Source organism: Podarcis liolepis, assembly GCF_965112155.1.
Source record: "Podarcis liolepis genome assembly, chromosome: 3".
NCBI classification, from domain to species: Eukaryota; Metazoa; Chordata; class Lepidosauria; order Squamata; family Lacertidae; genus Podarcis; species Podarcis liolepis.
The window spans coordinates 35,373,107-35,400,578 of NC_139557.1; the positions used below are offsets into that span (position 1 = coordinate 35,373,107).

A 27,472-nucleotide genomic window follows, 5' to 3' on the forward strand; every position below is an offset into this window, starting at 1 on the left:
CCGAGCCTTGGGCTTGCTGATCAAAAGGTCGGCGGTTTGAATCCCTGGGATGGGGTGAGCTCCCGTTGCTCGGTCCCAGCTCCTGCCAACCTAGCAGTTTGAAAGCACACCCAAAACTGCAAGTAGATTAATAGGTACCGCTCCGGCGGGAAGATAGTGTTTCCGTGCGCTGCTCTGGTGTCGGTGTTGTGTTGCGCCAGAAGTGGATTGGTCATGCTGGCCACATGGCCCGGAAAAACTGTGGAGCGGACAAACGCCGGCTCCCTCGGCCTGTAAAGTGAGATGAGCGTCGCAACCCCAGAGTTGTTCACAACTGCACATAACTGTCAGGGGTCCCTTTACCTTTACCTTTAACCTACGCTCTAATGGGAAAACTTGAACTTTATTAATGGAGGTGCTCAGAACGTCTCATAACAGTTTCCTATCTCTTTAAGGTTGAAAGGGTTATGCCTTGGTTTGGTAAGGATCACTTTTCTGGGCTGTTGGATCTGGAACAGTAGTAGCTTGTACTATTCCTGGCGACTAACTTTCCCTATTCCCACTTCTGCATTCCTCTGTAGCTAGCCAGTTAGCTACAGGCTCCCTCAATAAGCTGCAGGCCATGCTGCCACCAAGCTGATGTACTAGGCTGCCAGTGAGATCCTGTTTTGAAACTCTTTATTAGGAGAATGGATTGTAATACAACTTCCTTCAAAAATCACAACATACAATTTTTACTCCTAATCTGTTGACGAGAATATTGGCATGTTTCTTGGAGTCCACACTGGTTAAAGCAGAAACAGCTCTTGGATACAGTATATAACTTCCATGACAATGGCACTTCGGTAAAGTTTGGTGGTCGCCTCCCAGCCAGAGGTTAAACCACAGAGCCTAGGACTTGCCGATCAGAAGGTCAGTGGTTTGAATCCCCGTGACGGGGTGAGCTCCCGTTGCTCGGTCCCTGCTCCTGCCAACCTAGCAGTTCGAAAGCACGTCAGAGTGCAAGTAGATAAATAGGTACCGCTCCGGCGGGAAAGTAAACGGCATTTCCGTGCGCTGCTCTGGTTCGCCAGAAGTGGCTTAATCGTGCTGGCCACATGACCTGGAAGCTGTACGCCGGCTCCCTCGGCCAATAAAGCGAGATGAGTGCCACAAAACCCAGAGTTGGCTATGACTGGACCTAATGGTCAGGGGTCCCTTTACCTTTAATTCTTATATGCATGCTGGCTATCTGTTCTTCAGGAAGAGCTCAAATGCACTTGATGTGCTTAACGCACTTTTCATCCTCGGAATTCCAAGGCGAAACAAAAAACCCTCATTTCAGAGGAGCAGCCCAAAGTACGAAGAATCTGTTGCTTGTCTATGGTATTCATGCATCAGAGGGAGAGGCAGCAGGATTCCCCTTTTACCACCTTTTGACTCCAGTGCAGAACGCTCTTAGCAAACCTGCAGCGTACTATATTGTAGGAAGAGCAAAGATTTGGTTCAGTAATCAGTTCTATGATAATCAACAAATCTGTTTTAAATCCTGCAATATATGCTAAACTTGGTATGGCAGCCTTTTCACATGGTGACTGAGGAGCAGCCCCAGTGGTGAATATCTTCAGCAAAAAAGCCTATGCAAGCCTCTCCAAAGATGCTGAGGCTCCACCAAAGGTGCAGATCATCACATGAAGTCTCCTTCACGTGTACTGATGCACATACGGGGTGTGAATCTGTACATAAGATAAGGTTGCACAGAGTTACTCGTCAAGTTGTCGGAGTAAAAGATTTCTCAAAGCAAACCAGTTAAGGAAGTTTTGCAAACACTGGTCTGTTTCTTTCAGTTTTTAGCCCAAAAATTAATGACAAGACATGATTAGAAATTTAGACTCGGGGTGGGGGTGGGGGCTGATCTTGTAGCTTCTGTAGGATGAATTGCAAGGTTGATACAGTGGTGCCTCGCAAGATGGAATTCGTTCCGCGAGTTTTGTCGTCTTGCGATTTTTTTCGTCTTGTGAAGCACAGTGTCGGGAAAGTTTTGTAAAAGCTTCAAAAATCACCAAAGTCTTTAAAAACCTCAAAAAAAGGCTACCACACCGCGTTCTATGAGTTGCTCCTCGAAGTCAAGTCGCAACTGTATTAGCGGTGTTAAGAAAAAGGAAACAAACTTGCAAGACGTTTCCGTCTTGTGAAGCAAGCCCATAGGGAAAATCGTCTTGCGAAGCAGCTCAAAAAACCCTTTCGTCTAGCAAGTTTGTTGTCTTGCGAGGCATTCGTCTTGCGCGGTACCACTGTATGCAGCGAGGGCACATTCGTCTCTCAAAATGTTTCTGATGAGCGCAATATGCAGGGTTGTCCTCAAAACACCCCCAAAACGAGTATGTTGGCATGTTTTTTTTATATATATATACCTTCTTTTACACAAGTACCCTTCTCAGGAAACATTCGATGTTACGTAAAGTAATCAAAATAAAAACAGCCAAGAACCATACCAAGATTGCGGGTTCCATCCCTGTATGGGACAGCTGCGTGTTTGTCATTATTTTGAAACTACAAGAGGTTAGCTAAATTTACCTGGATTTCTTCCTGTTCTGCTGTAGTTGCTTTATCAGAAAGAATCCTACCAATGCCAGTCAACTCCTGCACCCCCTTCCAAATCCTTTTTGTTACTTGTGGAGTTTGCCACAATGAGTACGGGTAATGCTTACAATTGTTTTCTGCCATCTTGCAGGAGCAGCTTCATGTTTAAGAGGTAGGTTGATAAACAAAGGGAACATTTTGAAAGCAGATTCATCTTAATGAAATTCGTCCTAACCAGGAGATAGAGGTGAGACCAACAGTTCCACAGTTAAAATATTTTGTGGTTTCACTTAATTGTCGTTATAATGTATCCAAATTTTAATGCCCAGTTATTTAATCAGTTGATCTTTTTAAAGATTAAAATATTTAGTGGTAGTATCTGCAATAGCCTTTTGCAGATTTATGCTAAGCTACTCAGGTACAGTGTAATTTACTTTGTACCCTGAAACTATAGACTTTTATCTGTGGCCTTGCCTTGGGTCCTTTTCATTGTGTCATGTGTTTTTAATGTAAGGTTTTGTGTTTTATGTGTTCTAAATAATATTTGTTTAAAACACTTTTTTTAAATTGCTTTGTTCCTGCTGAAGTGTGTAATAAATCTTCAGTGGGTTCTCTCCCCCCCCACACACGAGGTGATTTGCCTTTTCTTTTTTTAAGGAGGAGGAGGGGAAAGAATTGAGAACAACTGCAGTGCAGTTAATGGGAGTAAAGCTATCAAACTTTTGGCTCCAGCTCAAGACTGCAGGGACTGCAGTGCCCCCCCCCTTTAAAAAAACCTACAGCCTCTCCACTTTAGGATATGCGTCAGGATGATGGAGAGAAAAAAGGTTAGCCACTTTCTCAGCAAGAGGGGCACGTTTAGCTGAGCTGTGAAAGGAAAGCACCAAGAAGCATGTCCTTAATGGGAAGCAGGGATGGCGCCCTATGACGCTCCCAGTGCAAGGCGCGAAAGAGGGCGGGAAGGAGGAGGGTTGCTGATCCAACACAAGGTCCCTTTGCCCAGTACGAAGACAAATGGCCCTTCTTCTAAGGCATTCATTTGCAGCCACCTCTCTCACCGAGGCTGGAATCAGCTATAAAGGGCTTCATTTAAACAAATACGAATGACACACCACCGGGCTCCCCTCACCCCTAGGGCGCAGCTTAAGCCATAGACCCCGTTTCCAGTGCTGCGACCAGCAGGCAAGGATAGAACGCGATGGGTTCTGGGAGGCGGCAGCGCCTCTGAACATGTGCAGAGCGCTTCCCGCGGGCAGGGACGGGGTGGGCCCCTCTTCTCCTAAGGGAGGCGGCGGCTCGTCTCCTTCTTTGGCGGCGCGTCGGGTGTCAGCCCTGCTGCAGTCGCTGCCTGCCTGCCTGCGGGGACGCTCTCCAGGCAAGCGGCGGGCGGGGAAGCAGCAGCACCGGGCGGCGGCGACGTCGTCTTGGCTCTCGCGGCCCGCCATGGCCCAGGCCAAGATCAGCAGCTCCAGGAGCAGCTCCAGCGTCGCCGAAGCCGGCGGCCAGCAGCAAGCGGGTGGGGGGCAGCTGCGGGGCCGCTTCTTCCGTTCCACCTCCATGGCGGACCGATCCAGCCGCCTGCTCGAGTGCCTGGACCAGCTGGAGAGGAGGTAACACCCGCCGGGCTCGGCCAGGGAACGGGGCGGACAGTGGTCTGGCTTGGCTTGATATATATATATATATATATGTAGAGAGAGGGGGGGATGGAGTTTAGCAGCTTTGCAAAAAGTAGGGAGGCAGAGAGAGAGAGGTGCTCTCCTGCAATGGGCATTAAAAAGCAGAGTCAAATCATAATATGACTTCTTCTTCTCCCCGTCGGGGTTCCCGTGTCTTCCTTTTGAAGGGTTTCCATATGGGGCTGGCTTTTGTTGCTTGCCAGGCTCCCTGTTAAGCCCCGTGCGAGGGATGTTCACTAATCTTATCTTTCTAATAATCCCCTGATCAGAATCGCTCTGCAAACTTGCAAAGTGCTGCTTTGTCCCTCCGGGTGTCTCAGCCCCCGCAGCCAGTTTTCCTTTTGTTGTTCAGGTATGGTTTCAGCGGTGTCAGGCATGGGAAAGCAGCGATTATTGCTTCGCAATCCAAAGTGATGTCTGAAATCCTAGCACTTTTCACATATGAACTGGAATGAGGGGGACACAGGATCGTGTGTGTCATCCTTACTGCTAGCCGTTATGTCTTTAGATCCTATGCACATAGGATTATTTTTTTAAAATGGATTTTTTTCTCTGCAGTTGGAAAAGTAAGGTTCACGTTGGGGTCGGGGGAAAGAGGAGAATATTTGTTCTCCTTGAGCTGAATTTATGAAAGTTGAGGTGAGATGGATCACCCAGTCCTGTTCTCCCACTTTCAGCCTAATATGTGAAGGGTGCTTCTGTCACCAAACCTCTTGTGTGCATTTTAATATCTGTGTATTGTGTCAAGAGACATGTTAAGTTGAAGGCAGGCATCAGCACCTGACACCCTGGGGCAGCTGTCAGGGCTCACCCAGCATGTCACTGCAAGCCACCATTTATATTTTCCAGAGTGACATGAGTTTGGCACTCTGGGGCACTGTGAAGAATTAAAATGCCATCTCTCAGCCTCCCCCCCCCCCCATGCACAACTGCTGCCACTACTGGATATGCCTGAGGGGACCTATCTGTGTAAGACAGGGTCCACCAGAAGGCACTTTGACCTTTGTCATTACTATTTGGGGAGAGGTACTGTAGTTGCTAATACACACATACAAGGTATTTTCCTACTTTAAAAACAAGGCCTTGTTCCTTAAGTGGAAGCCAGCATTTCGAAATCAGTGCTCTTGACGGGGTGATACAGTGGTACCTCAGGTTAAGTACTTAATTTGTTCCAGAGGTCCGTTCTTAACCTGAAGCACCACTTTAGCTAATGGGGCCTCCCGCTGCCACCGCGCTGCCGGAGCACGATTTCTGTTCTCATCCTGAAGCAAAGTTCTTAACCTGAGGTACTATTTCTAGGTTAGCGGAGTCTGTAACCTGAAGCATATGTAACCTGAAGCGTATGTAACCCAAGGTACCACTGTACACCCATTACCCCCATCCTGGCCAGTGATCAGGATGTAAAATAACAGAGGTTGATTGGAAGTGATTTGCTGGAAGCTTTTGCAGGGAATTGTTAGCTGAGTTGCCATTTGAATCTAAGGACTCGTTGACATCTGATGAGGTGCTCTGGTGGTGCATGCAGGAGAGTTGGTTAGGTCAGATAGGAGGCTGCGGAAGATATGGGTCTTCTGCTGCCATATACCAAAGGGAATGGAGGTGATAACATATTACTGCAACTTACTGCAAGGTGCTCACTGTCCGTGGCGCTATTAACAGAAGTTAATACGGTTAATAATAGAACATTAAGTGAAACTGGATGTATAGAAACACATTTCACCTGGTTAATTTCAGGCTTCAGTTTTAAAGTTTAAATAGCTTGGGATCAAGATACCTTGAAGACCACAAATACATCCTTGTTTATTAATATCGTCCCTTGAGTCCTCATCACTGAGTCCCCTTTGTATGCAGAAGTGAGGTGGACTGTGATGGAGCATTTCCATTTGTGTCACCCCAACTCTGGAATGCTCTCTCTCTATCTAATGCCATTTCAGAAACAGATTTAAAAAATGCTATTTTTATTATTATTTATTTATGATTATTACTTTGTCAAAATAAAATAAAATAAATAAAAGTTGCTTAGGCTCTTTTCTTCTGTGTTTTCTCAACTGTTTTAGTTCAGTGTGACCTTTGTTATTCTCCGTTGTTCCTTTTTTATTGAGTTTTACAGATATGATTGATGGCTGATTTGAATATTTAAATGTTTGTTTTAAATATTTGTTAGCTGCTTCTGGTCGCTTTTATCTGAATAGTGTCATATGATTTGATACATGTACATGCATGTTTATTTTGAAATGGTGTTTCCCCCCTCATGCAAGCAATTATTTTATGCTTCAGTAACTGAGTGTGTGTGTAGCTCCAAGAGCTACAACCTCGTGCAGGATGTTGGGGCATTTTAACTTCATAGCCGGTTGCAGCTGCCTCACACTTTCCCTCAGTATCTGTGTAAGAATGAGGAAGAAATTTGCTGCTGCAAGATGGTCCAGCTTTATGAGTGATGTACACAGGTGCCCTGGTGGAAGAGGCCTATATATAGTTCCAAACTAGGAGGGACCTGGGAGCCCCAGCTGTCATTCCACAAACCATATGGAGTCTGAGCACCTTTTTTTTTTGTTGGCAATGCCTGGGCCCTAAGGATTCTAAGCCCCACTCGGCTCAATGGGATTTGCTCAATGCTAAATATGCTTAGGGTTTTAATTTGTCAGGAATATGTGATTCAAAATGAGAACCTTCCATTCCAGCTCCACTTCCTTAAGGCAGGGAAATCTTTATATCAGAAACATTATCAATCCTTTTCCATTCCCCAGATCTGAAGCCACACAGTTGAGTTGCCTAACTGCTAACATCCAGGTGTGTGCATCGGTGGTGGGAAATAGGCTCTTACCATCTGAAGAATTCACAGGACACCTTTTAAAAATAGACTCTACAAAGTAAAACCTGGGAACAAACGAGGGCACACAATTAAGCCTCCCCCCTCCCCGCCCCAGCTGTCCTATTTCGGGCCTTAAAAAGAGTGTGACCTGAAGGAACTTAGCCGAGGAAGCTTTTCCTGTGATAAAGTGAAGGGTTCACATACTTAATTTTTGCATCGTTAGCTTGCTGCTAAAGGCACTGGTAGCAAACAAACAAACCCTGCCAGAGCTGTAACCTGTTGAATAAGAAACAATGCTACAGTACTAGTTTGCTGCTTAGTAGAAATAGAAAACTATATTACAGTACATTAGAGCATTACAGCTATCTCCTTCAAATCCTGCTGAAGCTGAAATAGCTTGCTGCTCCTGCTGTTGCATTTCATAACATATATTTCCATCTCCAAAAAAGGAAGCTAGAGAGCTTAGAAAAATAAGAGAGGATATCCTAGCACTGGACTGGGCCGAGGTGAACAGTTTGGCTGTGAAAGTTCAGCTAGTTGATGGAGGCCTAGCGTTCAACGAGGTGGCTGCACGCTTGATAAAGCACTCTTCCTGACAGAACAAACCCTTCACACAGAGCTAGAGATCTGAGAGAAGGAGTTCTAGCCTAATTTTCTCTCCACCATGCTAATTTCCGTGAGCAGAAAGCAGCTCACTAGGTGTCCTTGAACCAGTCAGTGTCTCTCACTCACAGGTTTTAACCTACCTCACAGGGTAGTTGTGAGCATAAAATGGGTTGGAGAGGAATATTGAGCTCTTTGGAGGAAAGGTGGGATATAAATGTACAGTGGTACCTCAGGTTAAGTACTTAATTCGTTCCAGAGGTCCGTACTTAACCTGAAACTGTTCTTAACCTGAAGCACCACTTTAGCTAATGGGGCCTCCTGCTGCCGCCGCGCCACTGGAGCCCGATTTCTGTTCTCATCCTGAAGCAAAGTTCTTAACCTGAAGCACTATTTATGGGTTAGCAGAGTCTGTAACCTGAAGCATATGTAACCCGAGGTACCACTGTAATATTATTAATTAATGAATAATTGTTTTGTATGAAAAAGCACCCCATCATGTACGCACCCATCAGCAGTTTGAAGAGGCACTAGGCAAACACAGAACTAAGCTCAAGGCTTTTCTGTTACCTTAGCTTCATGAATATTTTTGTTAACAGTTTGGAAAAGACAGGTGTAAAACAATACGGACTTCTCTGTTTTCAAACATAAAACTCCACTGGGATAACACCACCATACCACTGTCGGTGTAGAATGAATGTAGGCGATCGACAAGATAGTGAAATTAATTTTAACTCTAGCATAACAAGTTACTTCTGTGGAAGCGGAAGACCACACTTTTAGGAATTCTAGTCCTGCTGGTAAGGTTGGCTTTGAATATTTTAATGAGATTTCTAATGAGATATGTGAATGAATGTAACAGTGGGCATGACAGTTAAAAAAAAACACACACACACACACACACACACACACACACACAGCATTGATTTGACCCATAAAAGCCTCTTCATACATTGTAGTAGAAGAAGAGACCCATTAAATCTTTCAGGAGCAGGGAACCCAGTTCTCATAACACTGAGCGTTTTTTTAGTGCAAATATCTTTCTGTAGACATTCATGACTGAATACACCACTTCTCCTGAAGCTGAAACAGAGGATGAAACAGACATGACTCAGCAGATCCATGAGCAGCAGTCTCAAAAGTTTTATACAGTAAAAGAGCCATGCCATGTTTAAACCCCTTCCCCGCATCACTTTTCTGAGGGAGATCACCCCAATTGGCCCTCGTTCCATAATAAAGCAAACCCCAAACCAATTTCAAGAAAATGTTTTTAAACCTTCCTGCAGGAACACAATTGCAGTTGTGTGTGTGTGAATAGTTGAATTCCATTCAAAAAGGCCAAAGCAGCAATTTCCACAAGTGGATTAATCTCTTCACCGTGCCATTTTCTCAGTAGCAACGGCCTTCTTCCGCCCTTATTTGCATGCTAGGGAAAAATATGGGCAGCGCAAGTAATTTAGTTATCTACTCTAAATGTAAAATGAATTGGTACCGCCATGAATGAGCAATTATTTTTAGTTATTTGCTAGAGAACGTCAGTATGGGTAACATTTGATTGTTTACAAACTCTCTTCCTATTTGGTTTTTCCTCTTCCCAGGGTTGAAGCTTTGCGCGATACAGCATCTTCAATGGAGCAGGAAAAGGAATCACTTCTAGAAATGATCCATGGCATACAAAACAGCCAGGATATGAGGAACATTAGTGAAGGTAAGAGTCCAGCAGTTCTTGAATCACTCACTCACTTTGGGCAAATGAAAAAAAAGATATACAGTATAGAGTAGTAGCCAATTGGTGGAAGGAGGCTATTTTTGGCAATTTCTCTTACTTCCTGTAGCTCCCAAAATTCACTCCAAAGTGCCATGGGCGTGTGGATATCCCAGTCCTATTGGGGTGAGGAATAGAAGGTTGCAGGGAGACAGGAGAAATCACCCAAAATTATTCCCTTCCTTGTTATTGTTGATGGGTGCCTTCCATCTGTGGAGCAACACCAATTGTGTACCATTAATAAAACTCATAATTTCATATTCTTGGAAAACACACCATACAATGTTTGAGCCCCTTTGCCTGGTAGTGAAACACTTGTTATTTTGCATGGATAGCTGCAATATTGGCCAAGTCAAAACCCTCTCCTAAGAGAGAAAATCTCTTGGCAAGCCCACTAGAACTATGATTGCACTCCCAGCTTCTATGTTGTGCGGTAGAAGAGGCAATTATACAAATAATACTACTAGTTTAGCTTGACTTTTCCAACTTAGTACAGCACGTTGGTTTGATGTAAAGCTTTAAAACCAAAACGTTTCCACTTTCAAAATGCAGGTGAAAGAGAAGAACTCAGTCTGACTGCTAAACGTTTGATGGGCAGAACCCTCACGGTGGAGGTTTCAGTAGAAACCATCCGAAATCCCCAGCAGCAAGAGTCCCTATTACATGCCACACGGATGATCGATGAAATAGTTGGCAAACTATTGGATGATTTGGAAGACTCCAAGAGCCGCTTAATGTCGCTTTATGGTGCTTGTACATCTGAGGTGCCTGCTGGACCTGTTAACCAAAAATTCCAGTCTGTTGTAATTGGATGTGCGATAGAAGATCAGAAGAAAATCAAAAGACGGCTAGAGACTCTTCTCAGAAACATAGAAAACTCTGAAAAATCCATCATGCTATTGGAGCACCAGAAATCCACCGCAAGGCACCTCTGCAACAACGGGAAAGATTAAAAGCGAAATCAAATAAATCAAAGAATTGCTGCTTCCCTGGAATTTGAAGAAGAAAAAAGCAACACCAGAGGACCTTGCATGTCTATGTAGCCCTTAAACCAACTCTTGGGCGTTCAGAGCACAGAGGCATAGCTAAAAGGGAAGAAGCTTGGCAAAATTCCCTTACTTTACCCTCAGTGAGACGACTACCAATTAAAAAATGGACTCATATGAAGCGCTTCCTCACTCTGCGGCAGATACAGGATTAAGCAGCTATAGGACTGTAGAAGCACATGAACATCTAGCAGTTGTCAATCCATTGCTTTTCTTCCCCCAGAGTTATCCAGCCTATTTTACTCTGTGTGGGGAATAGTAGCGTCCTGGATATATTAAAATAGGTAGCTATAGCCATATTTGATATCAGTATTAAAATGTAGGCATCTGATGATGTGCCAATGATTTAACTTTTCATAAGCTGTATTTGGTTTGCTCCCGTACAGTTAACTGTTTTAGTATTTTGATACTTCTGTTATAAAAAAATCCGCTGCTGAATTCCAGAAGCTCCTCAATCCCTGTTTTGCTTTGTTCTCTAGAAAGCTTCAGTGTCTACCATCATGTGCAAAAATGTCACATCGCACACTTCCTTTCCTCTCTTTCTCTCTCTCTCTCACACACACTCACACACAAAAGGCAGGTAAATGAACATTGCATAGGGAGAGGATTCTGGGGTAAGCGGATTGCTGCAGTAGATGCAAAGAAAACGATGTGCACTTTTTTCTTGCTGAAAATTAATAAAAGTAGATTGCACTCTACATTGTAAACACTTCCATAGCCTTTTTTTTTTTTGGTAAAGGTTATATCTATTTATTTATTTTTATCTATAGAGCTACAAATTTCTGGACCAAGGCAAATTGTGAGAAACTTTATATTCTAGTCGCACTCCCTCTATTACTGTACCTGCTCAGAAATCTTAACGTGTAGGTATCAATTTGGTCGCCAGTTGCTACATCTCTGTTACGGCTGTGGAAATTGCTCCCCAGTTTTCTGCAACGCTCTGGGTAGTGTGCAAGGCCAAATGATAGCTGGTGAACAAAGACTCGCTGCGAAGCTGACCAAACCTATTGTGCTGTGCACCCTATTGTGGTGGAAGCAATGAAGGTTGCTTAGTCGCCTCCAATGCATCTTTGACCTGCCCACCCAGTGGGGTTTATTGGCATCTACCATTGCAAAGGAGATGGTGGAACTCTCGGAAGCCTGCTGTGACAATGCTAGGCGCATAGAGAATCAAATGGCTTGCCTTCATAGGAACTTGAGTCCTGCCATTATTTCCAGGTCCAGGTGAGGTGTCCAATGCCTGGCTTGGTGGCACCAGTTTCAGTTTTTTTCATCCTACAAACGTGGACAAGATGCTTGTGTAGTCCAATCACAATATGTTTTTTTGACCATTATTCACCATGGCTCATTCAAGCCACATGCTGAGGGTTATGCAGGTGGGTCTGGGGGGAGGTTGATGCATCATTATGTGAGAGAAGCACCATTAAAGAGCTATGCTATGACCAGTGGAACTCCACCTGGGAACAACAGAGGCAGGCCCCTTAGAACAAGCTCCCCTCTGCAATATAGCAGGCGCAATTGTTTCAATTGTTTATTTAAAACATACTTCCTCACTTAGACATTTCCCTTGTCCACTGATGCTGATTTAATAATTCCAGCACTGCAATGATATTTTGCTGTTTGAGGGATGTTTATTACTTCATTAGCATAGTTTTTACTACTGTAAACAGCTCTGGAGGTTTTCTGTTTTTTAAAAAAATGAAAATCTGCCTACAACTTATTAATAAATGCAGTAAACAGACAGAATACCAGTCACTTTTGTTATCCTACAATAGTTAAGACTTGAAACATAACTCAGAATCAGGCACACTATAACATAACTGGCACCTTTAAAAATTTGAGAATAGGTGAATGCCCGGCAGACACTGCATTGTATCCAAGGCATATTATGATTTAGGAAAAGAATGTTAGTAAATACCAGTTGACTGCATGCCAGTTTTATGGGAAATCAGCTTTCGGTTAAAATCCTTAGGTTCCAATTCACCTAAGGGGAACAGGGGTATGGAAATAGGCTTTGGCACACAGACAATACCAATGGAGTCTATTTTGTGCATATAAAGGAACAAGCAGAGAGAGATACACTTCCAGTATCCAGTGCTTCATGAAAAATGATGTTTTCTAGCCTGGGACTGTAGACAAAGAGCAAGGTAGATAGCTGGTTAACAGCGCAAATCACCGCTGTAGAGGTGTTAGCAGGACCCACTTACCTCCTTCAAAATGGGCCAACTATCACAGCTATCAAAGCTGGCAGTGTTACCCATACATTTAGCAACATATGCAGAGTTGTTGTTTTTTGCATGAAAAGTCTTCTCGCTTAGACATCTAGCAATAACTTTCAATTAACACAGTTGCTCATTAGGCAGGAATTCAACACTGCACTCTGACTGATCCCTCAGTGCAAGCATGTTGGCTTGCCAGATGGAACAATTCCTTCTCTTATGTGCTGCTCTGGGGTGCATGTGGGGAGGAAAAGTGGGGGAACCCCCCTTGTGCAAACAGAAATCCTGGTGCAGGGCTTCTGCCAACAGGACTCGTAGTTGAACATGATACAAAAATGACTGGTAGCGCATCTTCCTTCTGTACTTAATACATCTATATTGAAAATATATTACAGGTGACTTCTGTAATAATTTTCTGGCGTTAAGAAAAGATAGCCTAGAGATATCTAGGATGGTCCGTTATCAATCTTTAGCCTACTAAAGGCACTCAACTCAAGCTTTAAATTCTGAAAACAGTATGTGCTCAAACCTCAACGTACAGCAGCACAAGTACATGTTATAAACACACATTACATTTGCACTATTTTATACAAAGGCAAACAAGTAAAAAAATCACTGAGATCAGATTCCTTCTGTTCACAAGTACAAAACATGTAAGGCTACTAGTTTAATGTAAAAATTTTCATATAAAAATAATGTGCACACAGAGCCACAGATACTTAAGTAAGATTGAGTTGACAGTGGACAGTTGGTAACTTGCTGATATGCTCTTGCATTTGTCTAAACAAAGCAAGACTTAATACAGTTTGGACCCATACATCTACAGCCATCCAGTGAGTAAATGCACTTGTTTAAAAATAAGGTACTTAATCCAACAGTTCATAATGAAGTAAGGGATTGATTACTGCAATGCCCAACTCATTGCCAGCAATGGGAATGGTTATGAAAGCAAAAGGAATCCTATGCTATTCATTATGTATGTATAACTATATACTTTTCATTCCATGTTACTCGATAGCTAGGCAAAGACTCCCATCGAAGAAAAAAGTATGTTAGTTTTAGCATATGCATGTTCATGGAATTTCAGAAGCCCTCTCTCAAAATATAACACTTACTGTGGGATGTTCTCTTAGGACGGACAATGCAATATTTTAAGGTTGATGGATATAGTTTTAAAAGGAATCTATCAGGTAGCTGAAAAGTAACATTCATGAAACGAGATCAATATTCAAAAGAACTGTACAATTCAGCTGCCAGAGCTCCAGGTCATGTTATTCGCCCTTGGATATAATTACGTTCCTCAGCTACTAATATCCAAAGTTTAGAATCAGAGTAATTTGGTAGTGACAGTACTTAGTTACAGAAATACTGTAGAAATATTAAACAACATGTAAACAGAAAGCAATCTTATAAATGCATGCTTCAACAAAGAGAACTAGGGTTAAAGTTTTACCAATGATCTTGCAGCTTGAGATTTTTTAAAAACAACTAATGCCCTCAACCCAAGTGCCCTGAAAATGCTGCCATCCTGATGAATGGGGTGGGCTGTGACATAGGAGAGCTGAGGGAGAATCCACAGAGAGAGCCTTCATAACCCTACCCCATTCAGCCTCAAAAAAGTTAGTGGACCATGTTCAGGGGGGTTGTTGTAGAGAGGAAGGGATATGGAAGTCAGTTTTTCCCAAGTCCCAATATGTACCCTTAGTTCTGGCTCCAACCCACTTTATTGGGGTACACCATTAATGGGCCAGCAATTTAATCCTATGCATGTTTATTTAAAGCATGTCCCATGAACCTGGAAGGTATTGCTCTAAGACTATGCATAAGAGCCACAACGGCATGATTAAGAACAAGTGTGTATTTAAAGTAACAAAAAAAGGGGGGGGGGCTTATTTCCCTAAACCTGGGATGCTCAATAGATATTACAACAAGCACTAGAAAAAGTCCTCAAAAGCACTTTGATAAAAAAATCTCTTTATATTTTGCCATGTTTTTCCATTAATATATAAGCTATAGGGTTCTATTTTTTCAAAAACAGAGCTGATTGAAAATAGAACTGCCAGGCTGTACCATTTATCACCTGCTTGCCTCATTAAAATTTAGAATATATATGTATATACATATGACACTAAATTAACTAAAACATCTAGGTGTAGCAGCAGAAGTATTTGCCTTTGGCACCGTACAATTTTTAAAAAGAAAAGTTAAGGCCCACAGAGTAGGGAGACTGTACAATACCATTTGGGAAAGGTTTGTTCAATTTTTTTTTAAAGTGGAAGTCATCTTTAGGATGCCAGTTCAGAAATTATCAGGAACATATCATTGGGCCCAGTACCTGATTTATTATCCTGAATCTCTGACCAAGTTTTTCTATACACACATTGCAGCTAGAATTCATAAGCTATATAAATATTGCACCGCCAATATTGCCAGAATGTGCATAGGGTAGTTTAACAAACTATTAATCCCAACTGAGCTATGTGGTCAAATAAGTAGGAAAAGGCATTTTCTCTTGAACGGTACCAATACTTAAGCATTTCAGCTGAACTTTTTTTTCTTCTTTTTAATAAAGTGAAACCTATTGTACACTTTAATACAATGCATCTTTCGCCTGGAAAGTTGTCCTATTGAATGTAAAACAAATGCATGGGGGCAAGGGTTCTATTTTTGTGCTGCTGGGGGTCTCATTATGTACTGATAATAATTCATTGCAACAGGAATATCCACTATCAATGCAAGATCCAATGCGTGCAACATCTGCTAAAGCACTGGTAAAACACCTCTACAGCCAGTTGTGTCCCTTATGGGTTTCAGCCGAGCAGCTGTGTCAGACCATCTTTTCTTCTCTATGCGGGAGTGTTAGGGAATGCTGCAGTTGCTAAAAGGGCTTCTGTTTTTCTTGGTCCTTTGTTTGTTTGGCCTTAGGTTGATGACATCACCACCATTAAGCAAGTTAGAATTCTGCCCAGAATGACTTCCACCTGCTGTGTTGAAAACACCTATTTGAAATCAAGCACAGGCACAAAAACAGAGTTACATATATGCAAACTGACCATCTTTGAAATATATGAGAGATTTTAAAATTTAAATTGTGAGCATCTTGAACATTGTGAGATGTGTCCTATATACAGATAGATAGATAGATAGATAGATAGATAGATAGATGATAGATAGATAGAAAGAAATACAACTTAATGTAAAAGCATGGATAATGCACAATTTATCCTTAGTTTTTCCATTTTAGAAATGTGTGCCTGATCAAATAATGACTTCATAAGCCGAGATCCCAGAGACAATTAAATAAAATTAATGAATGCTACTGTCAATCTTTAATATATCTTTTTGCGGGGGGAAAGACGAAACCTAAGGGCAGGATTCAACTAAGTTGTTGCTTGGAATGAGATCTGCTCATGCAATGGAATTTTCCTCCCTTCTCTTCTCCCTGTGACCCTTAAAGGGTCAGGGGAAGCCCCAAGTTTAGGGGGTGCAGGGCAGGGAGTCCCATTGTGCGAGGAAAGCTCGTTTCTCACATACTCCAGTTAATGCTATGTTGAATTTCACCCTCAGTTATCGGACATTGGCACTCACACTCATCACTTGGCAACTAAAGCACAGCAGAGGCATAACCCTGCCACAACAAATCTTACCTTTAGACACAATAAATGGTGAAGGGGAGGGGAGAGCAGACTGTGAAATACTTTAAAGAAGAGCTACATACAAAAGTTCAGCGTCTATGTACAAAAGACAGTTTACAAAGCTATTTTCATCAGGTGCCAGTTTTTCTTTAAAAAACAACAAAACAAAAACAGCCATCTCTTGTACATCTTCGCTGACATAATTACCATTAATGGCAGCTATATATTTTCAAACAATGCCAATATGCAGGGAATTCTGCACTGTCCATTCTTTGCATAACTTCAGTGCACAAGATTTTAAGAAAAGTGGCTGACATGCCCTGGCATCATTAGTACTGTAGTTTGACATTCTAGAATAGAAATCATAGCCACACACACACCGAGCACATTTTCCCTACAGCCATTTGGCAAATTAAATGGTTTTTTTATTTCACTTTCATTGAAATGCACTAGGAACAGAACAGGCACCCCATAGTTAACATTACATTTTATCAGCAGGCAATACTGTCTGGCGGCATACGTACCGATTTTGTTACTACTTGTGTGTACTACTTCTGGATCTTCAACTATTCTTTGTTTGAGTTTTTGAAGATACTTCTCAGCCAAATACTTAAAAACTGCAGAATATATATAAAGAAACTTTCAGGCATTAAGAAAAAGAGACATGCACAGTTTTACATATTCAAGCTACTAATCCAGTTTTGTTACTTACTAATCCAAGTAACAAAACTCCTACCGACCATAGAAAAAGAAAAATCCAACCACATAAATATCTCAGAAGGTGGTCACATGCAAGATAAGACACATATTGCAGGTCAGGATGAATCACATGTATACCTGAAGGGGCGTCTCTACCCCCATAGTTCTACCTGGACACTGAGGTCCAGCGCCAAGGGCCTTCTGGCAGTTCCCTCACTGCGACAAGTCAAGTTACAGGGAACCAGGCACAGGGCCTTATCGGTGGCGGTGCCCACCCTGTGGAACACCCTCCCATCAGATGTCAAAGAAATAAACAACTACTGGACTTTTAGAAGACAACTGAAGGCAGCCCTATTTAGGGAAACTTTTAATATTTGATGAATCATTGTATTTTAATATTCTGCTGGAAGCCGCCCAGAGTGGTTGGGGTATAAATAAATTATTATTATTATTATTATTATTATTATTATTATTATTATTATTAAGCTAGCACCTGATTTGTCAAGGGCTGATTTGAAAAACCATTTCAGAACAATTTGGACAACCAACACCTGGTATATTTATAAGAATGGCCTACAGCTAAATATGTACACCCAGTTTGTTCTGTGCTGAACAAGCTGCCCAACCCTGCTTTACAACATTAAAACCAATCTCTTTTTCATCATGATTATAGGAATGTAAATAGCTGCCTTTTATCAAGTCACATCTATGGTGTCAGACAGGAGTCTTTCCTACACTTACCTGGCAATATCAGAGACCCTCTGCCTGCATAGCGTGTGCTCTACTACCAAGGTATGGTTGCTCCCATACATCTCTGCTGCCAGCCTTAGAGCCCTTAGTTTTTCAATCATTCCCTTTGCAATTTGAATTTAGCTTGAGAAGTTACTTTACTTGGGCCTAGCTCTCACTGAAGTGGTAAACACTGGAATGTACCACTTTAGACTGCAGATGGATATTTGCGTGATCAAATGCTCTTCAGTCCATCCTGAACATTAAAAATTAGGTGTTGCGGACAAGAATGGATATAGGTTGATCACTTCGGCGAGAACTAGGCTTGACATTAGTACTGGAAAATAAGAAAATAAGCCAGTGGTGGCCAAACTTGGCCCTCCAACTGTTTTGGGACTACAACTCCCATCATCCCTAGCAAACAGGACCAGTGGTCAGGGATGATGGGAATTGTAGTCCCAAAACAGCTGGAGGGCAAAGTTTGGCCATCACTGAAATAAGCAAACAACATTTGAAATTCCCTTCCGGAAAAGTTACAGCGAACTCTTACCTTCTGTTACGTTTAGGTCCTCCTTTACAGATGCTCGGTAGAATCTTAATTTTAGCTTTTTTGCCAACGCTTCTGCTTCTTCACTGTTTACCGGAGCAGAAAATTGTTTCAGACACTGGTTCTTTCCCCCCCAGTACAACAGACACAATTAATTTAGATTAAATTTAATCAATCATCTTCATGAAAGTAGATTATATTACTGAAAGGTAACTGTGTGCAAGAGCAGCAGAAGATTGCTGTTAACAATATTGTAGCCTTAGGTTTATTTGCTACAAGGACTGAAGAGGTGGAACTAACAGATAGTGGGCGGGCAAACGTAACTAAAAATACAGTCATACCTTGGGTTACAGACGCTTCGGATTGTGCACCACGCCAAACCCGGAAGTACCAGAATAGGTTACTTCCGCGTTTTGGTGCTTGCGCATGCGCGGAAGCACTAAATCACGCTTTGCACATGCACAGAAGCGCCGAATCACATCCCGCGAGTGCGCACACGCGGCGCTGCAGGTTGTGAATGCTGCGGGTTGCAAACGTGCTTCCCGCATGGATCATGTTCGCAACCCGAGCGTCCGCTGTATATACAGTAGTCTGTTATAAACCATCACAGCACCTTATGAAATATATGCAATCAATCAAGATATTCAGAGTTCATCTGTTATCTGCCATAACAGGGAAAACATAGTTCTTGCATACATAAACCAAGTTAAACTAAATCCCCTACATTTGTTTATTAAATTTATATTCCATCTTTCATCCTAGGAGCTCAGAGGGGCACTCCCCATGTTATCCTCAAAATAAGCCGGTGGAGAGGGTTTGGCTGAGAGACAGTGAATGTCCCAAGGTCCCAGTGAGCTTCATGGTTGAGTGGGGATTTCTACCCTCACCATCCAAGCCCTTGTCTGACACTCTAACCCCTACACCACCCAAGTTTAATAGGCAGCCATTCATTTCCAAACAGCCTGTGGCCAAACTATACCCTAGAGTGCCAGGCCCATGTCATGAGACACAGGTCTATCCTACTAGTGTGTGAACTGGAGAATAGGGCATGAATGATTTTAAAGTGGAATTGGGAATGGACTAGAGGTGCTGAGCTACTCCTCTTCACTCCCCAGCCTGCCCAAGCCACACTCACTTCCAGTACAAGAAAAATAACCACTGGAGTTAGAACAGGAGCGATAAGACTGCAGGGGCCAGTGGAATGGGGTGAGTTAACCACCACCTAACTATACACCTCATTTGCGTTTGTACTCACTACATACTCTCTAAATCCTGCTTTCATTATTATGTTGTTTAAATGGGCTTGTTTATTATACATTTTAATTATTGATGCTTTGTTGTTTGGATGAGATTGTTTTACTATGTATTTTAGTTACATGTAGCTATATTTGTTTAGTTTGTGGCCTGCATGCTGGTAGCTAGCCACAACGGACCATATATATCCATGCCCGTTATCAAACCGAATACTTGCCGCTTCTTTGAATTGTTTGCATTTTTGTGTGACCGTTACAAAGTCATTTAAGCGATTTGAAAACTGATTTCACGAAGCATGGCAACAGCACTTACTTCTTTATACAAGATTCATCTAGGAGGTCAATTTTATTCTGAACAAGCACTGTAGGGATGTCTCCGACTTCAGATACTACTTTCTCCTTCCAAGTAGGGATTGCTTCAAAAGACTCTCTGTCAACAGTCGAAAACACAAGCACGCACGCTTGGGCTCCTAAAAGTCACAATTAAGCACCGTTTTTTTGATAAATTTGGTTAACCACATCAAACCTATTAAGAAGCTGGAACAGGACTGGTTTTTTCCTACTTTATTCAAATAAAGCAAGTATTTTCTAGTTAGTTTGTGTTGAGCACAGTGGGACTTATACCAGAGTAAACATGGCTTATTGTCCCAAAGACTTTGTTCTTACATTTGACTCAGGTCTTAAGGGCTGCACAGTAAACAGGTGTCTTAGTTGTCAAAATCACTCCTTAGGGTTGTTTATACTACACTTTAAAGAGAACCATGTAATGAGCCCCTTATCTGGAGTCAAATACTTGGATCTGAACAAAAAAACACCACTGCTTGTTATTATAAGAACAAGTTACTCATGATATTCTATCTAGCTCCCCACTGCCAACAGTGAATGGAAGGTAATAGTATATACACTGGCAAGCATTTTACCTGAATTCTGAGCAGTCACTCCTGTACTGTAAGCAGTACGAAACCTTGTGTACTTAATGAAACTCAATAGTCTATGCCTTAGCCAAAGTTCTTTGAGCTGGGGTTGTAGAGAATACCTGCAGTTATAGAGTAGTGTTTTATATTGTATATTTTAATTTTAATTAATCCCTGTCAAACTTTGTAGAATACAAAAGAAATAAAATAGATGTGGATGAACAAAATAGGTGTGCAGAAGGAACTAGACGTGTGGTTCTTAAATTTTGTTTCATTAAGGGCTGCCTTTAATACACCAGACTTTCTTTATAGCTACCATGTGGAAAGCCACCTTAAAAAGCTTTGCAATTAAAACTGATCATCTCCTCTTATCCTCTCTAACAATGCACATTGTTTAGGAGACATCAAAAGTAACACAGCCTAGAACCATTGCCAGTTTCCTATACGACATGTCAGTATGCTAGTAATTCTATTTACCTCTGTAATAAGCTTTCGTAATTGCATCAAATTCTTCTTGACCTGCTGTGTCCCACAGCATCAGTCGGACATCTTCATTGTTGACTCTTAAAAGAAAACAAAAACAGCATGCATTCTCAATATTTAATCATACTATAAAAAGCAAAATAAATTTGTTATTTAAAGTACATTTGTGGCAGTAGCATTTATACCCCACATCTTTTCAGGAACACCTAAATCTTCCTACTTCCTTGTAAATTATTTATGCCTTTTCTTAAAAAATTCATTTTTTTTATCACGATAGTTCTTGCCCCTTGCCTTTTATCTCACAACAACTCTGCATGGTATGTGAGAATGAAAAGAGTGTGACTGGCCAAAGGTAACCTAGTAGGCTTCATGGCTGAATGGAGATTGAGCCCAGGTTTCCTGAGTTCTAATCCAACACAGCCTGTCAAACCTTAGGTCCCCAGATTCTGGTTTGACTACAATCGCCATTGCTGCCAAGCAGAATGGCTGATTATTAAGGATGACAGGAGCTGTAATTTATCATTATATGGAGACCCAAGGCTGTGGGACTACAACTTCCCTCACCCCACAACGATCAACCATGCTGACTAGGGATGATGGGAACAGCAGTTTAACAGCATATGGGGACCTAAGGTTGAGAAGTAACTGCTGTAACTGCTACACAACACTGCCTTGATTTCAACTGAAAACCATCCTGCATCTTACTTTCCCCCTCTTTCTTTGTGAAAATGGCTTCACTACTGTGTGTTAGTGAAATTTTAAAATTCCAGCTTACTTTTACTGTGACGTTCTTGTCCCCTACATAACATACTGCTATTCCCTGTCAGAAATATTCCCCACTTTTTCACTCATTCGCACAATCTTTCTATCTCATCTGACAAATGAGACCTTTCCTTAAAAGGGCTGGTCTTTTACACAGTCTGTGCATTTTTTTGCATTTATTATTCAAGTCGGCAAATGTGGCACTTCTATGGAAAGTCTGCAGAATACAATTAGCATATAAATGCCTCACTTTCAGCTCTGTTAAAGAAAGGAAGAATAGTGTCACAACACTTTTCTCCAAGAAAACATTAGCTCAGCCCTTACAAAAAGCATCACACACAGGGAGGGAGGGAGGAAGAGAGACATACAAAGAGTGGCAAGAAGGAACTGTGCCCCCATATGTTAAAACACATACTGCATTTCTCTTTCCAGGAAATCAACTCCAATAGTTTTCTTGTAATCTTTCGTGAAAATTCCTTTGCAATATCTCTGGATCATACTGGACTTCCCAACAGCTCCGTTTCCAACGACCACCACTTTGATGGCCACTTCCAGATCTTCCTCCAACATCTTGGCAAATCCCCAAAGTCTGCAATTACTTCACAGTCTTAGCTAGATCTTCCCCGTATCTGAAGAGAAAGAGTAAAAATACTATTAAAGATAGTGCTATTAAAGATTCTAGCTTCTATGATCTACAGTGTATATGGGAGATAAGTGGCTTGTAGACCCTGTCTTTGTCTTTCCCCCAAGGCATAATATCTCACTGTGCAGCTGAATGCCCTCAAGTTGACTATTCAGTGTCAGCACATACACCTTGAACCCAAGGACAACTAGGATAGTCAGGGTCAATTGCATCAGATACTAACACATGCCCAAAGATCCTGCTGCAGAATTTTGCTGCCTGAGGAGGAAGATGCATGCAGAATGTCTATTCTTTCTAGCTCATTGCTCTTACCAAGCTGCATCAAGCTAACACCATCATTAACTCTCAAATTCCAAGGCCAACAGTACTGTATGAAAAAAAATGAAAGCGAAAGTTTAAAAAATACCTATTTGAATTGTAACAAGTTACGACAAGTGCTCTTTTAAGTGGGGTGGCTTGTTTTCTTACCAGGCATGCACAACAGAAATTTATTCTCTTAACAGTGCCCCATAAAGTATTTGTTTATTATTTGAAAAGAGGGTATTGAAAAGAGCCCATACAAATACAACTGAAAGAGAGTTACTCTAATTGTTTCTGAATTACAATGTCTGCAGCAATACATATCTTACGGCTGCACAGTATCAAACTACAGTCCCTTCACGTCTTAATTCCTACCCGAGGCTGCTGTTTTCCGAGGCATTTCATGTCTACACCAGCGCCTTTCCAAAGATACACACACCCAGGTTTAAGTCAGATGTCAGTGTGCAAACTCTCTGAGGATTTAGCCTCATTCCATTCAGTATGATCTGTTGCTTGTTTCCTTCCCCACCCTGTGTAATGTTCCTTCCAGCCACAAGTTCATCTCATAAATTTCCAACACACACAGACACACAGAGAGAAAAAACTACACACAAAAAACTATTCAGCTCCTTCCTACATCATACACATTGGCTGCCGTGGGAAGCAGCCTCCCAGGTCAAATTCTACTCCTAATATAATTAGAGTATCTGTTCTCTGGGTTGGCCTTATCCAAGTTCCCTAGGTGAGCAACTATTCTGACACTACACTGTTAATTAGAGGCCATAATTAGAGGGGGGGGGAGAGGAACCATGGGACACCAAGACGTTTCCAAGGGTGGTAGCTCCACCCGGGGCTGTGACATGTAGCATTCACCAGAGCATGTCTTCATTGTGTTTCTGAAGCCCCCTAACTCACCACCAGGAATGTACAATACTAGGGTGACTCAAAATGCAGTATGTGGGGCTCGGGCTCAAATGGCCAACGCTGCAGTATACAATAGTCACTGCTTGAGGAAGTCACCTGGTAAAGAAGATAATTTGTAAACTGACTAAGACCAGAGGTCACTTCTGGAGGATTTTGTAAATTTGCACACCTGAATTCTGCAAGGCCCTCCAAGACATACAGCCACTGCAGCAGACGAAGCATGTACGGTGGTACCTCGGGTTACATACGCTTCAGGTTACAGACTCCGCTAATTATACCTCAGGTTAAGAACTTTGCTTCAGGATGAGAACAGAAATTGTGCTCCGGTGGCGCCGCAGCTGCAGGAGGCCCCATTAGCTAAAGTGGTGCTTCAGGTTAAGAACAATTTCAGGTTAAGAATGGACCTCTGGAACGAATTAAGTACTTAACCCGAGGTACCACTGTGCAGCCCAGATCATATCAGTGACTGTACCACAGGACCTCTAAACTTGTTGGTACCTCCACCTTGAGTTACCACTCCCCCAAGCAACATTTACATATTAGACTCAGGGAAACTCATTTTTACAGACCTGTTCACATGGCTTTTAGTATTCTTCAAAAAAAAGAAACCACCCTGACACTTAACAAATATATCAGACAAGTGGTTTTCATAGGGCATCATTTTGTATATACCAAGTCTCACCCTAAACGTAACTAACAGAGCAGTTAGCTATTCAGACAAAATGCACAGTATCACCATCTAAGATAAGGAGTATACTAGGCCTGCCAAGTGACAGGTACACGAAGGCAGGCAAATAAGTGCAGAACTTCAAGCAATAGAACTGCAAGGGCTGCTTCGTAATGCAGGACACCCCGTGGTTGCAAAATCTCCGCAATGTGGAATGCCAAAGTTTAAATCGGACTGAGAACTCTGTCTTGGACCATCGGAGAGCAATAAAAATATCAGAAACCCAGAGTACGTACTGAGTGCCATGTCATCACAACTCTCTGAAATGTGAGCTCATAACCGAGGATTTCGAAGCCAGTTTCAGCTTCTCCACCATCTGAGGATGGTATACAAATTTAATAAATAATTGTAATAACCTTTTATAGGGCAGGTACCCAGCTGAATCCTGCCAACCTAGCAGAATGAAAGCACGTCAAAGTGCAAGTAGATAAATAGGTACCACTCCAGTGGGAAGGTAAACAGTGTTTCTGTGCGCTGCTCTGGTTTGCCAGAAGCAGCTTAGTGATGGTGGCCACATGACCCGGAAAAATGTCTGCAGACAAACGTAAGCTCCCTCAGCCAGTAAAGCGAGGAGACCTACCGGTCAGGGGTCCTTTTACCTTTACCTTTATCCAGCTGAAAGAACATTGTTTCTGTTAAGGGAAGTGGGTGTAGTGGAGTCAAACTAGACTCCGGGGGAGAGCCAGAGACAATCCTCACTCTGTCATGAAGCTCACCTTGCTTGGGTCAGTCCTCGTCTCCTAACCCAAACGTACCCCACAGGTTTGTTGTGACGGTTAAAATGGGGAAAAGGATAACCAAGATTTGTCATCCTGAGCTCTCTGGAGGAAATGTACACAAATGTAAAAAAAATAAAATAAAAAAATTGAGGGAGGAGAGTTCAGGCAGGGAGAAAGGCTCGCTCGGAGACTCGGACCGGGGTGGGGGGGACAGGACATTTTTGCAATTCCAACCACACACGCGCGCACATTACGCACAGGCTGCGCGCCTCGGCCGCTCCACCTCTCTCCCTGCAGCCTCCCAAGCCAACACCAAGTCGCCTGCACAGGCCGTTCCCTCCACGACCTTACCAGCACCTCCAGGCAGCCCCGGTGGCGGAGGCGCCCGGCTCCCGCCTTCCCACAGCAGCCAGCCCGCTTCACAGCTTCCCGCCCGGGGCCGCAGGCTCTGGCCGGCCGGCTCCCCGATGCCACTCCAGCAGCGGCGCCTCGCTAACCGGCGGCAGCGCGCGTGGAAGGCGCCTTCACGGCGACGGGCAGCCGGGAGAAGCGGAGGGCCGGCCCTTCCCAGCAGCTTACGCCCATCACCATCATCCCGGCTTCTCCCCGCCACCCGCCACCTCCTCCCGATGGCAAACACATCCCGGGCCGCCGCCCTTCCCGGGCTCCGCTTTCCTCCGGAGGCGAGAGGCGCTTACCGCCCCGAGCAAGCGCCGAGTCCCCGGCTCCGCCGCCCGCTTCTGCTCTCGGTGGGCGGGAACAGCCTTGCTGGCCCGGGTGCGAGATTGCAAGAGGAGGAGGAGGAGGAGGAGGAGGAGGAGAAACGCCACATGCGACGAGGAGCAGCAGCCCCTTCGGCTCTGGGAGGCGCCGGATCCGCCACCAGCAGCTCAGCCCGGGCGAAGCAGGCGAAGCGCCCTGGCCTGGCGGCTCTCCGTCCTGGATGTGCAACCAGATCCTTATGCAAGCCCAGGCTGACGTAGGAAAAAAACCCCGCGGAGATGAACGGTGTATTATTGCTCCTAAACAAGCGCGGTTGGCGCCTAGGTAGCAGCAAGCCCTTGCATGGTGGTGGTTTCGCTTGCTATTGCGCCCAGGGCGCCAATAACTCTCCCCTCCGCTCATCCTAATAAGGATCAAAGGTTTTGCAGTGCAATTCTATGCACGCCTACCGAGGTGTAAGTCCACCAGGACTTACTCCCAGGTAAGTGCGTATAGGGTTGTGGGTTTTAGGGCAATAGAAGGGTTAAGGCAGGGATGAAGGATCTGTGGGTCCTGAGCACGCGCCGGGTGTCCCCACTGGTTTAAAGCGTTGTTACTTCAGCCAAGAAGATGAGAGTTCAAATCCTCACTTAGCTGGTCTTCTGAAAACATCATGCTTTTGGGGTGAAATATTACTGAGTTCAGTGTGACTGATTTCCATTACAGATTAGTTGTCAGAGGCAGCTGGGGCGGGTGGGAATTGTTTGGAGGAGCAAGCAATTCATTGCAGGTACTGTATTGTTATATGCATTTACAGGTCTCCTATTACACACCTTGTCCTTTGGCCTAACTATGGTGTCCTGCAGGGTTTGACCTTGTGCCCAATGCTATCTGCATGAAGCTGCTAGGAAAGGTAATATGGAGGTGCAGAGGTGTTGTCATTGGTTATGTGCTCTATTTCTCCTTACCCTCACAAATTGGGAAGACGGGGGAGATTCTGAATAGGTGTCTGAGGTAAATGATGGACTGGATGGAGGTAAACAAACTGAAATTAATTCCTGGAAAGACAGAAGGGTTGAGCTAGGGATAGTGTGTCAGCATACCGTATATGGAGTTAGTCACAGCCAGTACAGCGCCCGCCACAGTGGGGAGTGTCGGGGCGCACAATGCGCCTCCTCCCCTCGCTAGTATCCGCCCTGGAGCCGCGGCAAAGGTGTAAAAGAGCCACATGCGGCTCCGGAGCCATGGGTTGCTGACCCCTGGCCTAGGTAAAGGTAAAGGGACCCCTGACCATCAGGTCCAGTCATGACCGACTCTGGGGTTGCGGTGGTCATTTTGTTTTATTGGCCGAGGGAGCCGGTGTTCAGCTTGCAGGTCATGTGGCCAGCATGACTAAGCCGCTTCTGGCGAACCAGAGCAGCACACAGAAACGCTGTTTACCTTCCCGCCAGAGTGGTACCTATTTATCTACTTGCACTTTGATGTGCTTTCAAACTGCTAGGTTGGCAGGAGCAGGGACCGAGCAACGGGAGCTCACCCCGTCACGGGGATTCGAACCACCGACCTTCTGATCAGCAAGTCCTAGGCTCTGTGGTTTAACCCACAGCGCCACCCGAGACTGCCTACTTACAGCCAATTTCACTGTATGTCCCTGGACCTACACAGAGTTTGGCAATAGGAACTGGTAAGGAAGCCACACTAGTAGGGAGGAGGCAGCACCGTTGTGTTTTGCTATATAATTATCATAATAAAAAGCATTATTCAAAATTACTG

General features: G+C 43.5%; 3 protein-coding genes across 10 annotated transcripts in view; 2 read left to right on the top strand and 1 right to left on the bottom strand.

Moving 5' to 3' along the window:
- The first annotated feature begins 3,318 nt into the window (after window positions 1-3,318).
- Window positions 3,319-14,528, top strand: BAG2 (BAG cochaperone 2). Of its 2 annotated transcripts, XR_014524212.1 has the most exons (4): window positions 3,319-4,151; window positions 9,231-9,340; window positions 9,950-10,727; window positions 11,214-14,528. XR_014524212.1 is itself a non-coding variant. In XM_083495876.1 (3 exons), exons 1-3 carry the CDS (start codon window positions 3,772-3,774, stop codon window positions 10,348-10,350), a joined length of 891 nt encoding a protein of 296 aa, XP_083352002.1. In that variant the 5' UTR covers window positions 3,319-3,771; the 3' UTR covers window positions 10,351-11,152. The 2 variants fall into 2 exon arrangements, 1 of the variants encoding a protein (XP_083352002.1); XM_083495876.1 differs by lacking the exon at window positions 11,214-14,528 and having other exon boundaries at window positions 9,950-11,152.
- On the bottom strand, window positions 12,055-25,856 carry RAB23 (RAB23, member RAS oncogene family). Of its 7 annotated transcripts, none has more exons than XR_014524213.1 (8): window positions 25,696-25,856; window positions 22,100-22,313; window positions 20,917-21,002; window positions 19,839-19,995; window positions 18,276-18,358; window positions 16,822-16,914; window positions 14,458-15,661; window positions 12,055-14,383 (listed from the first exon to the last, which is right to left on the bottom strand). XR_014524213.1 is itself a non-coding variant. In XM_083495877.1 (7 exons), the coding sequence occupies exons 2-7, from the start codon at window positions 22,252-22,254 to the stop codon at window positions 15,522-15,524; spliced, it is 714 nt and encodes a 237-aa protein (XP_083352003.1). In that variant the 5' UTR covers window positions 22,255-22,313; window positions 25,696-25,856; the 3' UTR covers window positions 12,055-15,521. The 7 variants fall into 7 exon arrangements, 4 of the variants coding, with proteins under 4 accessions (XP_083352003.1, XP_083352004.1, XP_083352006.1 ...); XR_014524214.1 differs by lacking the exon at window positions 25,696-25,856 and adding an exon at window positions 25,349-25,608; XR_014524215.1 differs by lacking the exon at window positions 25,696-25,856 and adding an exon at window positions 23,003-23,161.
- PRIM2 (DNA primase subunit 2) overlaps window positions 25,465-27,472 on the top strand; it is a gene marked incomplete at its 5' end in the record, with an annotated part of 62,893 nt that continues 60,885 nt past the window's right edge. Inside the window, 2 exon segments of the mRNA XM_083495872.1 lie at window positions 25,465-25,717; window positions 25,720-25,976. Of these exon segments, the coding sequence (XP_083351998.1) occupies window positions 25,465-25,717; window positions 25,720-25,976 (510 nt within the window).

Bases quoted from the DNA above. Each gene is read 5' to 3' on its own strand.
- BAG2 (XM_083495876.1), top strand. From the start codon at position 3,772: ATGTGCAGAGCGCTTCCCGCGGGCAGGGACGGGGTGGGCCCCTCTTCT. The intron at 4,152-9,230 runs GTAACACCCGCC...TCCTCTTCCCAG, and splicing joins CTGGACCAGCTGGAGAGGAG to GGTTGAAGCTTTGCGCGATA. The intron at 9,341-9,949 runs GTAAGAGTCCAG...TTCAAAATGCAG, and splicing joins TATGAGGAACATTAGTGAAG to GTGAAAGAGAAGAACTCAGT.
- RAB23 (XM_083495877.1), bottom strand. From the start codon at position 22,254: ATGTTGGAGGAAGATCTGGAAGTGGCCATCAAAGTGGTGGTCGTTGGA. The intron at 18,359-19,838 runs GTAAGTGCTGTT...TCCGGTAAACAG, and splicing joins GATGAATCTTGTATAAAGAA to TGAAGAAGCAGAAGCGTTGG. The intron at 15,662-16,821 runs GTACGTATGCCG...GATTTCAAATAG, and splicing joins CACAAGTAGTAACAAAATCG to GTGTTTTCAACACAGCAGGT.